This window comes from Carica papaya, chromosome 6 (genome assembly GCF_054855325.1).
Source record: "Carica papaya isolate Zhongbai chromosome 6, ASM5485532v1, whole genome shotgun sequence".
In the NCBI taxonomy this organism is placed as follows: Eukaryota; Viridiplantae; Streptophyta; class Magnoliopsida; order Brassicales; family Caricaceae; genus Carica; species Carica papaya.
In genome coordinates, this window is record NC_142314.1 from 30,097,571 (window position 1) to 30,112,380 (window position 14,810).

At 35.9% G+C, this 14,810-nt stretch overlaps 1 protein-coding gene across 3 annotated transcripts in view; it reads right to left on the reverse strand.

Annotated features, from left to right (window-relative positions):
• Nucleotides 1–14,810, reverse strand: part of LOC110815960 (mannosyl-oligosaccharide glucosidase GCS1-like) — a 51,875-nt gene that overhangs the window by 34,983 nt on the left and 2,082 nt on the right. For 2 of the 3 annotated variants that reach the window (XM_088223489.1, XM_088223488.1), the window contains exons 3-9: nucleotides 11,380–11,631; nucleotides 11,094–11,262; nucleotides 10,651–10,737; nucleotides 10,501–10,569; nucleotides 10,287–10,383; nucleotides 9,428–9,510; nucleotides 8,818–8,925 (exon numbers count right to left, since the gene is read on the reverse strand). In XM_088223489.1, the coding sequence (XP_088079615.1) occupies nucleotides 8,818–8,925; nucleotides 9,428–9,510; nucleotides 10,287–10,383; nucleotides 10,501–10,569; nucleotides 10,651–10,737; nucleotides 11,094–11,262; nucleotides 11,380–11,631 (865 nt within the window). Of the gene's footprint in view, nucleotides 1–8,817; nucleotides 8,926–9,427; nucleotides 9,511–10,286; nucleotides 10,384–10,500; nucleotides 10,570–10,650; nucleotides 10,738–11,093; nucleotides 11,263–11,379; nucleotides 11,632–14,810 lie in introns of those variants that run through there. The other variant, XM_088223490.1, reaches the window with a different exon arrangement.

Consider the following 14,810-nt stretch of genomic DNA (forward strand, 5'->3'; position numbering starts at 1 on the left):
GCTCCAGAATTCCTTTCCTTTCATATCATCCAAAAAATAGATAAACGGACAAGCTTAAGATAGCTTTTCTTATTACAAATTTCCGCCCACGCCCAAAACTTATTCTTAACCAACCCCGCCATCACCCACTTAATCCATAGAAGCCCATACACCATACACCATACACCATACACTGTAAGTTATGCACAAACAGGCACCAAAGAAGGATATGGTTGCAAAAATTCTGTGTCCATCTCACATAAGAAACATTAGTTTACTAGAATTTTCCCCTTCGCATTAGTTTGTCAATGCAATTCCCAATGGAGCCTTTGACTTCCAGATCTAATTAGCCTGAAAGGATTTGATTTGACTTGTTATCAATTAGTTTTCTATTTTTTCTCTTAAACTACATATAACAATGTATATGCTCCTTAACAATATACAATTGATTCAGCTTTTCAACCTTGGTGCCAACTACGCTCTTACTTCTATTAAAGAAAGAGAAAACCAACAGAATTCACAAACCTCTGTTTTTCCCTACCTCTACCTTTGCCCTGTTGTCGACATGTAACTCTACTCCTACATTCATGCTCTAATAAAGCCACTCCAGCACATGAACTTGTCCCATTTATCTCCTTCCAATGATGCAACCGACTTTGCTCCCTTGTCTTCTTGGTACACACATGCTTTCTATGCATGTCCTGTTGCATGCCTAAAATCTTACTTATAGGATGGACAAGAAAAATTCATAGATAATCAATGCTAGAAGAGCCTTTGATCGTACGACTAGTAATGTCTCTCATCTAAAATCTCACTTCTTGTCCTGAAAACTTCACTATCAAGATAGTTGATGGATCAGTCTCAAAAATGATTTGTAAAGTATCTGTTTTTCTCTCAGAAAACCTAACCCTTAATTCACTTTTATGGTCATAGATCTTGATTGAAATCTTCTTTAGTTAGTAAACTTACAAGGGAAAGAAATGTATTGCTTAATTCACCTCTAAATGGTGTATCTTTCAGTATTTGATTTCGAGATGGATCACTAAAAGTATTGACTTGCATTTGGGACTTTATAGGTTCAATGCAATTAAACCTTATGAGAATTTTACAACCAAAGAAAGACAACCTTTTTATGCTCTCAAAAAAAAGATGGTGAAATAATGATATAACATAATCGTTTAGGTCATCCAAATATCTTGTATCTCAAGAAATTCTTTCCTCCGTGTTTAATCAAAACTCTAAAGAATTTTAATATAAATTTTGTCAATTATTCAAACATGTTCGAATCCTATCCCACTCAACAAGACAAAGAATCAAATATTTTTTTTAAATGATGCACAATGATGTCTAAGGACCATATAGAATCAAGACTTTAACTAGAGCAGGATGGATAACGTTCATATATGATCATTCACACCTCACTTCAGTATTCATTATGAAAGAAAAATCCAAGGTATGTAAATTGTTCAAGTCCTTCAATAAAATGGTACAAACTCAATTCAACACAAAAATTCAAATCCTCCACAAAGATAATGACAAATATTATTATTATTCCATGCTTGAGAATATATACTTGAAGAGAGAATTATCTATAGAGGTTTATGCAGTGATACATCTCAACAAATAGGATAGCTGAAAGAAAAAATAAACATTCATTATAAATTGTATGAGCTATCATGATCTAATCTCATGTTCTAAAATTTTTTTGAAAGGACATTATACTCACTGCAAAGTACTTAGTCAACCGAATGTCTTTTTATGTCCTATAATTCCAAACCCCGTGTTAAGTTTTCAAAAATACCCATCCATCAACACATCTCGTCAATCCTTCTAAAGGTCTTCAGATGTTCATCGTTTATTCGTGTTCCTCAACAATTTAAAAGTAAATTTGATCTCAACATCATAAAATGTTTCTTCCTTGGAAATATACCAAATAAAAAAAGATATAAATGCCACTCTCCTATCACCAAGAAATTTTATCACTCTACGAATATTATATTATTTGAAAACAAACTACTGTACTCCAAAAATAATGTTTCTGGGAAGAGTGGAAATACAGAGGAACATCTTTTTGGGAAGCCAAGAGCAACACCCAAAAACAAGATCCCAAACCTATTAAGTTAAATCCTCCTTATCCATCTATTTGTTTTCCAAACATCACGTTGAGCCCAAAAGTCCCGACCTCAAAGTATTCCTCCAAAAAACGAGAAAGAACGCATAATACACTCAAGAAAAAAGAAAAATCAAGAACCCATAAAGGAACAAATGCAAGAAAGAACTAGTCATGAAGTTGGACCAGAGTCCACTTGGAAAGAGTCACAATCAAGTAACATCTTTGATAAGTCGAAATTACAAGATCTCTTTTTGTTTTTTTTAGAAAATGTTGAAATTAGAAGATCTCGATTTACCAATTGCCCAAAGAAAAGGAGTTAGGTCTTGTACTCTTCATCCTAATATAACTCCATGTCACATAAGCAATTATCACTTGGATATTGTGCTTTTGCATTGAACTTGTTGAAATCAAGATTCCTAATAGCATCTAAGAAGCCATGCAAGTTCACGAGTGGAAAACAGAGTTATTATTTAAGAACTTAGGGCACTTGATAAAATGGTACATAAAAACTTATTAATCAACCTTCGGGAAAAACTGTCGTGGAATGCAAGTGGATCTTCACTATTAAGCACAGCATAGATGGCATCATAGACAGATTCAAGGCTCATTTGGTTGCTAAGGGTTTACTCAAGCATATAGCATTGACCATCAGGAAACGTTTGTAGCTATTGCAACACTTAAATCCATTTGAGTTTTCTTTTCATTTGTAGCGAATTCTAATTGGAAGTTTCATCGATTGGACATCAAGTAAGTCTTCGTCAATAGAGACTGAAAAGAAAAGTATAGATGGAGATCCCTAGAGGCTTCAAAGATCAAGCAAAATTTAAACAAGATTTGTAAGCTAAGAAAATTCTCTATAGTCTAAAACAATTGCCCAGAGTTCGGTTTGCCAGATTATCTAAGTTCGTAAAGAAATCTGGTTATTTTTAATATTAGCCAGACTATACTCTATTTGTTAAATATTGTTTTGGTGGAAGGATATCTGACATAATGATCTATGTATATATTATCTTAACAGGAAATCATGAAGAATAGATTGGAGAACTCTAAAAAGTTCAAGCTCATGAATTCAAAGTTAAAGATCTAGGAAATTACTATGGGCTGAGAAAGGGGGTCGACCAACCTGGCGTAGTAGTTGCTCGGGTAGGAAGCAGATTAAATTCTGGAGACCGAAGCGGGTTAAACTCGGTTCTCCAAAAATTAGGCTACTCAGGGCTTTAAAAAGATAGAGGAGGAGAAAGCGAGGTTTTCTCATGGTGTTGAAGCATATATGTTAGAAAGCGAAAGGGTGTGTGGGGATATGGTTGTGAAGGGGAGGGAAGAAGCAGATTTCGACGCTCCTTCGGTGGGCGCTCGTTCTGACAATGAAGGAGAGCCAGATAATGTAGACCTAGCCGAGATAGAGGAGAGTTGTACTCTGATGAAAAGAGCCTAAAGTTGTACGAGATAATGGTTTGAGAAGAGGAAAGTGAAGAAGGTTTGAATGTGACTCCCATCAACTACGAGAATCAGTTGATTTATACACCGATGGCTCTATCGGAAGAGGGAAGCTTGGAGAAGCAATATTTTGATTGAGTGTGTCTTTTCATGGTCTAAAAAACATAATACTCTCTCTATTTGAAGAAATAGAAACCAAATTTATGGAGGAAGGAAAGGAGAGAAAAACAGTGAAGAAAGCAAAAAGAAGCAAGGGGAGGGAAGAAGCCGAGAGCTAAAAAGATTGTAGTAGTCTGTCAATTATGAAAGAAGGAAGAGCTGTGGGAAGGAAGAGGGAGTTCAGTTGTTGAAATTGTTTCCATGATAGGAAAAACAATTTCTTGGAATGTGAGGGGTTTGAATGATAAGAAAAAAGATGGGTTATCAAAGGATATATCAGAAGATGGAAGCCTGATGTTATGCGTCTGCAAGAAACTAAGATGGAGGAGGTCAACCACCAAGTGATTAACAGGCTTTGGAAGGATGGCATAATCGATTGTGTCCATCTTCCGGCTGTGGGGATGGCTGGGGGCATTCTGATGATGTGGGATGAAGATAAAATGAAATGTAAAGAGGCTGTGAGGTCTCTATTTCATGCCTTTTTGAATGGAGCGGCAGGGGGAATGATTGGGCTTTTTCAGGAATCTATTATAGAGGTTCCACGGAGGAGACAAATAATTTATGGGATGAGATCATGAATTGCAAAGTAAAGTGGGGTGACCATTGGGTGATTGGTGGGGAGAGATCAGAGGAGAATGTTAATCAAAGGGAAATCGAGGAGTTTAGAGAGTGGATGGATAAGCTTGAGTTGGTGGATCCGCTGATAGGGGAAAAGGGGACGTGGTCTAGCAGTTCGGAATCGACCGGTTTTTTATTTCCAATGGTTTGCTTATGCAATTTGCAGGATTAAGCCAAAAGGTATTACAAAGACCTATTTCTGATCACTTTCTTATTTGCATTATCTCCGATGGTATCATTTGGGGTCCGGGTTTGTTCAGACTGGATAACAAATGGCTAAAGTTGGAGGGTTTCAGGAAGCTAGTGGAGGATGTGTGGAGACAGAAGAATGAAAGAGGTAAGGTACGGCCAGTTATGTGTTTGCTTCCAAATTGAAGAGGTTGAAGTTAGAGACTAAAAAATGGGCTAAGGAGGAGGAGGGCAGATCCGACAAAATTCTCAATGTCAGTTTACAGGAGCTGGGTGAGTTGGACCGTTTGGAGATGGATGGGCTGTTAGGGGGAGGGGGAAGGGAGAGGAGAGGGGAATTAAAATTGGAAATTGCTGCCAAGATGAACTTGGAGGCAATTTCATAGAGGCAAAAGGCTAGAGAGAGGTGAATTAAGAAAGGTGATAGAAATACAAAATATTTTCATAGTTTGACAAATTTTAGGAGGAAGAACAACTATGTTGGGGAGCTGGAGTTTGGTGAGAATACTATTAGGGGTAATGCTGCCTTGAGGAAGAAAGCTAAGGATTACTTCACTAAACTTTATACAGAAGAGGAGGAGAAGAGACCAAGACTGGATGAGCTTCCTTTTAGGCAACTATCGAATGGCAGCAAGGAGAGCCTGGAGGTGTCGATTACGGAGGAGGAAATTCTGAACTGTTTGGGGCAATGCAATGGCAACAAAGCCCCGGGACCGGATAGATTCCATATGAAGTTTTTCCAAAATTTTTGAGCTGTCATTAAATATGATATCATGGTTGTATTTCATGACTTTCACATAACTGGAGTTTTTGTCCAATCTATTAACACAACTTTCTTAGTTATTATCCCAAAAATTATTGGAGCATGTAACATAAAAGATTTCAAACCGATTAGTCTGGTAGGTAGTATGTATAAAATGATCTCTAAAGTTATGCCTAGAAGAATGTCCAAGGTATTGGGCGAAATTATTGGGGAGAACCATAATGCATTTGTGGAAAGAAGGCAAATCCTTGATGCTGTTATGGTGGCTAATGAGGTAGTTAATGATATGATGATGCAAAAAAAAGAAGGTATCATTTGTAAAATTGATATGGAGAAAGCTTATGATCATGTTTGCTGAGATTTTGTTATTTATATGCTTAAGAGGATGGGTTTCGATTGTAAATGAAGGAAATGGATAAAGAGTTGTATCTCAATGACTTCTTTTGCTGTGATGGTGAACGATGGTCATTCGTCTTTCTTCAGGGCGTCAAGGGGTCTTTGCCAAGGGGATCCACTGTCACCCCTTTTTTTTTACTGTTATGGAAGCTTTTAGTAAGTTGATGGAGAGGACTGGTGAGCTTGATCTGGTGAGAGGCATTTTGGTAGGGGTTGGCGATTCAAGGGTGAAGATCTCACATTTATTTTTTGCCGACGATGCACTCATCTTTTGTAAACTAGATTTATCCTTTTTGTTTCATTTGAGATGTATTTTAATTTGTTTGCAAATGATGTCCGAGTTGAGAATCACTATGAGAAAGACAGAAATGGTTAAGATTGGGGATAGAAGGGATGAGTTGGAGATGGCTAGGATGTTGGGCTGTAAAATCACTTTGCTACCTATCAAATATCTTGGGATTCCTCTTGGGGCGAAATTTAAAGATGTTGGAACTTGGTACCTAATTGTGGAGTTGGTTGAGAGGAGGCTTGCGGTATGGAAGAGAAGTTTTTTGACTAAAAAGGGGAGGCTTACCTTAATCAAGAGTACATTAGCTAACCTCCCAATCTACTATCTTTCTATATTAACTATTCCGGTTAGCATTGCTTCAAAACTTGAAAGGATCCAATGTAGATTCCTTTGAGGTGATGATGATGGTTATAGAAGATATCATTTGATAAGTTGAGAGGAGGTGAAGAAATCTATGGATGGGGGCGAGCTAGGGCTTAGATCCATTGCGGATTTGAATGTTGCACTTCTTGGGAAATGGCTAAGGAGATATTGTAATGAGGATAACAAACTTTGAAAGAAGGTGGTGGAGGCGAGATGGGGGGATTGGGAGCGGGATGGGGGGAGAAGAGGAAAATACAAACCACATGGAATGAGTTTATGGAAGAGAATCAAGGGAGAAGGTAGTAGATTTCGGGAATGTATGGGATGGAAGGTGGGGAGTGGAGAAAGGGTGAGATTCTGGCAGGATGAATGGGTGGGGGCTTTTAAACTAAAAGACAGATTCCCTAATATCTACAATATTGCTTGTGAGAGGGATATTATAGCGGATAAAGTGTATGGGAATGGCGGTGGGGGGAGGGGGACGGGGTGAGTGTACAGGTTAGAAGGAACTTGCAAGACTTGGAAATTAATGAATATTGCCATTTACTCAATGTGCTAGCATAAATTAACATGGATAATCATAAAGATAGAAGAACATGGAAGTTGGATGAGAAGAATGAGTTTTCGGTGAAGTCCTATTACAATTTTATATCCAAAGGGGACAATGGGAATAATGTGACAGTTCTATTTAGACAAATCTAAAAAATTACAGCTTCCCCTAAAATGGTTTTCTTTGCTTGGGAAATCTCAAGAGGTAGTATTTTGACTATTGATATGTTAAAGAGGCGGGGCAACTGTCTTGTTAATCAATGTTACTTATGCAAGGCTGATGAGGAAACATGTGACCACATTTTATTATTTTTTTCCGGTTACTCATAACTTATGGATGTCAGTATTCGGGATGATGGGGGTGAGACGGGTTAAGGTGGGTAATGTAAGTAAAGAATTGTGGACTTGAACAAACTTTTGTAAAAAGGAAAAACATTTATTTTTTATTTCACTTACCATTTTTTGGGTTGAGTGGAAGAAAAGGAATGTTAGAGTTTTTGAAGGAGTTGCAACGGACTTTGTAAACATTAAAAATAGATGGTTTCATACTTTTGTCTCTATTTTGTTGGATCATGATATATTAGATTGGGAAGATTTGGGGTGCGTTATTGACCATCTATTCGACATGTAACTTCTATGTAATAAGGTGGTACTCCCTTATTACCTTTGTGAATAATAAAACTTTCATTTTTTATTTCAAAAAAAAATGTTAAAGATCTAAGGAACTTGAAATATTTGCTCTGGATGGAGACCACAAGGTCTCAGTCAAGAATTTTGTTTTCACAAAAAAAATATGTTCTTGAGTTACTCAAAGAAACAAGGATGTAGAGTTGTAACTACAGATACTCCAATGGAAGCAATTACTAAAGGAAAGAGTTAAGAAAACAGTTTTCTAGTTGACAAAGAAAGATACAAAAGTTAGTCGAAAAACTTTTCTATGTATCACATACACAACCAAATATAGACTTTGCTGTAATTGTGGCTAGTCCATTTACGAATACGCCCACTGAAGAATATATGGATCAGCTGTATCTCATTATGAGATACTTGAAGAAAATTTCTAGAGAAGGTTTTCGCTTCAATAAGACCAAAAATAGGAATATGGACGTGTTCATTGATATAGATTGGGTAGGGTTCAGTACTAATTGAAAATCCACATTAGGATACAGTACTTATGTGGGCAGTAATTTGGTTAATTGTTGAAGCAAACAGCAGAAAGTTGTCGCTTGGAGTAGTGAGAAGCAGAGCTCAGACCTATGGTCTAAGGGATATGTGAAGGAATGTGGCTACAACACTTACTAAACGAACTCAAAGTTCAAACAAGTGATATCATTATAGCCAAGACCTGTTCATCATGACAAGACAAAACATGTGAAAATAGATAGGCACTTCATCAAGGAGAAGATAGAAGAGGGTGCAATTAACATCTCCTACATTCTGGCTAATCAAGAAAGAGCACGTATTCTAACTAAGGTGCTACCAAAGGCAGAATTTGAAGATATGAGGTCCAAGCTACGATTACTCAAAATTTACAGTCCATCTTGAGGGGAAGCGTAAAAAACAGAGCAATCGTAGCTACACAGTTATATCATAAACATTTTACTTCCAAATTTAGAAGATTTGGCACCAAGGTAGACCAGATCTCTTTGATGCGATCTGTGACTTATTCTGAAAAATTCTCTCACTAATTAGGAATATTCTTTTGTGTAACTATAGTAACTGGCTTTGTATTATAAATATAATCATTGTATCATTATCAAAAACAATTTAAAAAACAGAATTTTCATTCTTTAATAACCATATATTTGATCCTTCTCAATATACACTCAATTCAGTTTCTCTCTAAAATTTGACACAAATAAATGAATAACTTAGGAGAAAAATTATGATATTAATTAATATAATATTAACCTAAAATTCCTACAGTGCATAACGTGGCTAAAAGATATCCAAATAACTTACGTTGGATTTTCTGGGGACTGATATTTTTGACTGCCCATAGAAATATCCAATACCCCCTAACATGTTGCTGATAGCAGTCTTGCCGACATTCACAGAATCGGAATTAAGCTGAAAACAGAATGATATGATTTAAGTTACTCTTTTTCTTTTTAATGAGAATAAAGAACCAGCAATATAAAGAAAGGGCTTCAAAAGAAAAAAGAAAGGTAAAAACCACCATTACTAATATCATCTGGAGGAAGAATGTAAGAGAATTCTATGATTTAAACACTCATATCAGTCTTAAAGTTAAATCATTCAAAAACATATTCAACTTAGTAGACAGGTTTGCTCAGTCATCAACTTCAAAAATTCAAATAAACTAATATTTTGAAGTTCATTATTTAAAATAATAAAAGCCAATCCTTCATTTTTTGGTAAAATTTTCTCTGCTATATATAACATTGCAATCAAGACATGCTATATAATCATTTTCCTATCCCATATCAATGTGTGTCTATTGAGAGAATTTATATTAGTAATATCACTATATTGAAACGTGCTTTTCATTATCTAAGAAATTGTTAATGACTTGATATAATAAATGCAGTTAGGTTCCAAAGATCAATACCTTGTCAGCAAGGCCAAAGCACTTGTCAAATTTAGTGTCAAATTCTCTGTGTTTCTTTTCCAGTTGGCTGGTCAGTGAGGTACCTAGATAGTATACAGTAAAATAAACAAAATGTTACCAGGAAATGAAAGAATTCAAGCCAGAAATTACAACTTCATATGTATAGTATTATATAACAAGCAATCCGCAAGATTATCCAAAAACACTGCTAAAGTCATATTGAAGTGAAACTGAAAATGCATGCATTTAACAAAGGCCAATTTGTATAACAAATTACTTCTTTAGTAAGAGCATGATTTATTAATACAAAAGAACAATTAGCACCATTTCAAATACCTAAAAGCAGCATCAGAAGCACACTCATCAAGCAACTCAAAGATGCAGACATAGAAATCAGAACATCCTGTGCAAATGAAAATGTGAAGGAATGTACGGTGCCAATACATCCTATAGATGGCCATTCCGACAGGATGAGAAAAAATTAGAAGTCTTAATATTTTAAAACAGAATTTTCATAGATTCTCTGTCATGTTTTGGCCTGCCTAAAGAAGAAAGAGTAAAAGTAATATATGATAGAAGACAAAAATAAAGCCAGAAGAATTCAACAAGGGAAGGATAATTTTCCTCAAAATTTTTATCCAGAAGTCCAATTTAACCGTCAAGCTTGTTACCTGTGCAAATAAATGATTTCTCTCAATTTATAATAATAAAAATATTTGCCAACAAGTAATACAGAAAACTGATGACTGAATCTTACCATATTTTTTATTTTGAAAAAATTATATAGAAACCTGATGACAATCAGACATTTTAAAAATTCAAATCTTAGCAAAATTCTAAATATACCAAATGAAGAAACCTGTAAGATTAGCTACACGTTCTTCTACCCGAGAATTCTTTCCACCAGTTCCAGACACAAAAGCAAGATCCACTTTGAATGGAATCCTAGCAGCAATCTGCATAAGAAGACTGTTGATGAGAAAATAAGATCAAACACAAAGATCATGACGTTAGTGAAGATAGTTCACTATGTTTCAATGTAATTAATGCTCATGACCTTCACAGTTACATACCTGAAAAACTAAAACATTTGGAGAATCATCAGATGAGTCAGATAGCTGCAACCGACCAAACTTTTGTGCCTAACCATACAAACAGATGAACAAAATAATTCTAATAGGAGTAAAGAGATCTACAGATATAATGGCAGAGATATAACATACTTGGACTGCAAGATTTCCCAGGACAAAATCAGATAAATTATGGATGTGAGGTGTCCTGAAACCAGAATAATGGGCTTCCAGATTATTCTGCAAATAAAGAGCTCAGAGAAAGTAGGCTTTAGTTTAGCATAAAAGAAAAGAGCAGAATACGAGCATTATGGATAATATTGATTACATTAACACCTAAATTTATTTCAAAGAATGACAATCATAAGGCTAAAAAAAAGCCTTTTTCAGAGAAGTAATGGTACGCAAGCAAATGACCATTTAGCACCTCATTTATATTCCTTTACATGCCAAATTGAACTTTTCAAGGCATTTATAGCAAGTTCATTAAGTAAACTGCAGCATCCATGCACTTAAAGAATTCTCAATGCAATTTTCTTGTTAATATTTGGACTATAGTTTTGCGTTTGTCAACAAAAGCACTTTAACAGTATTACCATTGATTTTAAATGTAGCTGCCAATCACCGATGTCCAATCTTGAACCTGAAGCTAGGAGAGAATTCTTATTAATATCCAGTATTTCAGTGCCCAATCCCAGAGCACTTCCATCTTCGTCAGCCAAATAGAAGAAAAGCTGTGCATTTCTTTGCATTTCTTCCTTCCCCCTAGTTCAGTTGATTGACCACGATAACAGCAATCATGTTGAAAATTATAAAAGACTCTTCAATAAGCACAATGAAAAAAATAACCAAGGACATGATAATAGCAGGTAGGCCACTTACTTTGTACCTTTTACATCAATTTGGACTGCCCAGTCTCCTCCATAGCCACTGCCATGGCCCTTGGATTTCAGGAAACTTGTTTCCAGGGTCATATCATGATCTATCAACACTTGATGTCCAAAGTCACGCCCATTATGTTGTGTCCAACCATAAGAGATTAGCTCATCAGAGTTTTGGCAGACATGCCGCATGACATACATCCCATCCTTCACCCCAGTCCACATCAGACCAGCAATCAAAGATCGAGGAGTCCTACCAGGTATAATAGGTAATTACCACCTCATTGTAGAAGTTCACAAATCAAAAATTGGATGGCTTGCAAGAACAATCTCTCACATACTTATTACCATGGATGCAGATTTACTAGAGGCAAACATTTTTTCTTGGTCTGACAATTATAAGATGGAGCTTACACATTCAAATTTCATTTAATGATCTTCTAATTGTACTTAAACTTGCTTATGATCACCGCAAAAGAACCATCCATAACCATCTTGATGTGAGCACAACCAAGCCACAAGAAAACCCAAAAGTCCAAGTAGAATTCTGAGAGGTGGAGGGAAGAAAGAGTCCTGCCCACATGAGGTCTCTCTCCCCCATGAAGAGTCCATGCCCAAAACAGATTCTTCTTTTGAATTTCATGAAGAATTCCATGCTAAGAAGAAATCTACTTGTGGCTAAAAAGAAGAGTCCTAGAAGAGAACCAACAATGCATGCTAGAAAGAAAAGAACTCACGGGAAAAGTTCTAAAGGGGAAAGAATTCCTGCCCGTGTGGGAATCTTACCCGAGGGAGAATTATCACTGCTCTTCCTTTTGGTGATCGAATTAAAGGCAAATTGGGATTCCTTTTTTAATAGAATTTCAACTAAATTAATGAACTACATGTATAGGAATTCTACTTCAAAGCGAATGACAAATTATCAAGCAAAGAAGCAAGAAGAATTCAAGATTTTCTCTTGGATTTTCTCTTTGATTTTCTCATGGAAGAGGAATTGTTTTCTACTTCAATTTGGAAGCTTTTAAAGCATCTTCAACTCAACTTCTATCACAATAATTAATTAAATATTGAAGACCAAATCCAATTCAAATAAAGCATGGAGAATTCAACCACAACACTCTTTCATCTAAAGAGAGAAGAGCTTATGTTTTGAGTAAGTAGCTTATTTTCATTATTATTTTAATGCTTTCCTAGATTAAGTTAAATTCAGGAATTTAATTAGAATTCTACTTTTTGAGTTTAATTCAAATACGTAAGGTGAATGTTCATATAAAGGTCACCACTCTTAAGTTGTAATTCATTAATCAATTATGTCAAATTAATAAAATTAAGGTTTGCTTTAACTTATACACTATTGTGATTACATTTTGAGAGGGTTCTTCAACCATTTTATTGAGTAAATGATTAATTCAACTTATTAAGGTAATCTCTTGTGGCATTTTATCAATTTTCTTTCGAATTGATTTCTAATTTATCAAATTCATACTTATAGCGTTTTTAATCAAATCAAACTATCCCACTTACCTTAATTCATAATTCCAAGTGAATTATTGAGTTAAGTAAGGAGGATTTGTTGAGATTTTTATTATTCTGTTTACTAATGTTATATGCGGGATTTTTAATCATGCTCGTAGATCATGAGTTTCGCATCACATCTTGTTCAAACATAGACAATGGAGGGTTGACATTCAACAAAGATAACAATTGAAAATCAAATATTCATAGTGATCTCCAACTTGTGTACACAAAATTGTAGAAATACAACAATTTTATATTCTTCCATCATATTTTCATATTCTTTTCCAAGAAACAAAACAAATAATAAGAGAAAGTGATAGACCCAGAAACCAAGCAGTTGGGAAGTGGTCAAACAAGATATCCCATATCCTTTGTTTCCCGTCTGCAGTTGTTATTTCCATTATCTCCCACTATCCCATTTTCTTTTTAATTGTCTTGGAAGTAGGACGTAGTAGTTTTTAGTTTCTGTATTTAAAAGCTGCGAATTTAAGGAATGAAAAAGGTTAAAATTTGTATTAAAACCTATGGTTATTTCTCACTCAAAGCAGAAAACTTAACCAATTGTCTTAGTTCTGACTGTTACCTAACAATAGGTAATAGAGTCATGACCACCAATAAAGAAAGAATCGAGCACCTGAAAGTCAGCTTGGGCAGTTTGCAGGATAGCGTAGCCAAATGGATTAGGTCTCGCGGACCAGAGCCACCAGATCGAAGACACTCGCAGGCAGCTGACAAAAAATTTGGTGTCAAACAGAGAGGGCTCTGGCAGCAATAACCTGGGACGACCTGGCCAGATACAACCGCCTCGTGGCGACGGCACAGAGAGGACGGATGAGGACAGACAGATGTCCTACTCCAATACATTTTTTGGCAGAATTTCAACTCACCATTAAAAAGGATGAACTCTGCTGGTCTCTTGGCAACAATGGAAATTTTTCGGTCAAAACATTTTACTACCAACTGACTGGTCAAAATGAGGCAAGGAATTCTGATTTTCCAGCAAAAATGATATGGAAGACTAATGCATCCCCTCGTATTTCTTTTTTTGCTTGGGAGGCAACAAGAGAACAAATCCTTACCATTGATAATCTTATGAAAAGAGGTCTAACACTAACCAATAGATGCTTCCTTTGCAAAAAAAAATGCAGAATCATGTAGACATCTACTTCTACACTGCCCTTTCACCCAAAACTTATGGACCATGGTCTTTGGACTCCTCGGAATTCATTGGGTTACAGCTGGTTCTATAAAGGATGAATTGAAAGCCTGCGAATTTTTATGCAAAGGAAACACGAATTTTCGAATTATCCCTCTTACCATTTTTGGATCCTATGGAAAGAAAGGAACAATCGAGCGTTTGAAGGCAAAGAGGATAATTTTGGCAACATCAAGGACAAAGGTTTCACTTTTTTGGGTCCGTTATTCTATGACAAAACCTTATTAACCTTGATGATTTTAGTGTTATTATAGATATGCTCATTGACTTGTAAATTTTTTGTACATGAGCAGCATCCCCTTAGTGCCTACACTCAATACAATTTCCTCTCTTTTATTTCAAAAAAAAAAAAAGATGTTCTACTCCAAACTTGCAAAACTCGAATTTTTCACCTATTTCGACGATGACCTACCTGAGTGACTCAACTGTGTGGAACAATTTTTCAGAGTATCAAGGTACCACTAATAACTAGAAAGTATCCCTAGCTTCCTTCCACCTCGAAGGGGAAGCCAACCAGTGGTGGCAATGGATGCTGCGGACTTACAGGGAAAAAGGAAGAGAGGTCATATGGGCTGCATTCGTAGACGAGCTTTGGGCTTGTTTTGGGCCAACGAAATGTGAAGATTTCGATGAAACCCTGTCCAAAGTTAAGTAGCTCGCCCACTGCACGAATATCAGAAAGAGTTTGAAAGGTTAGG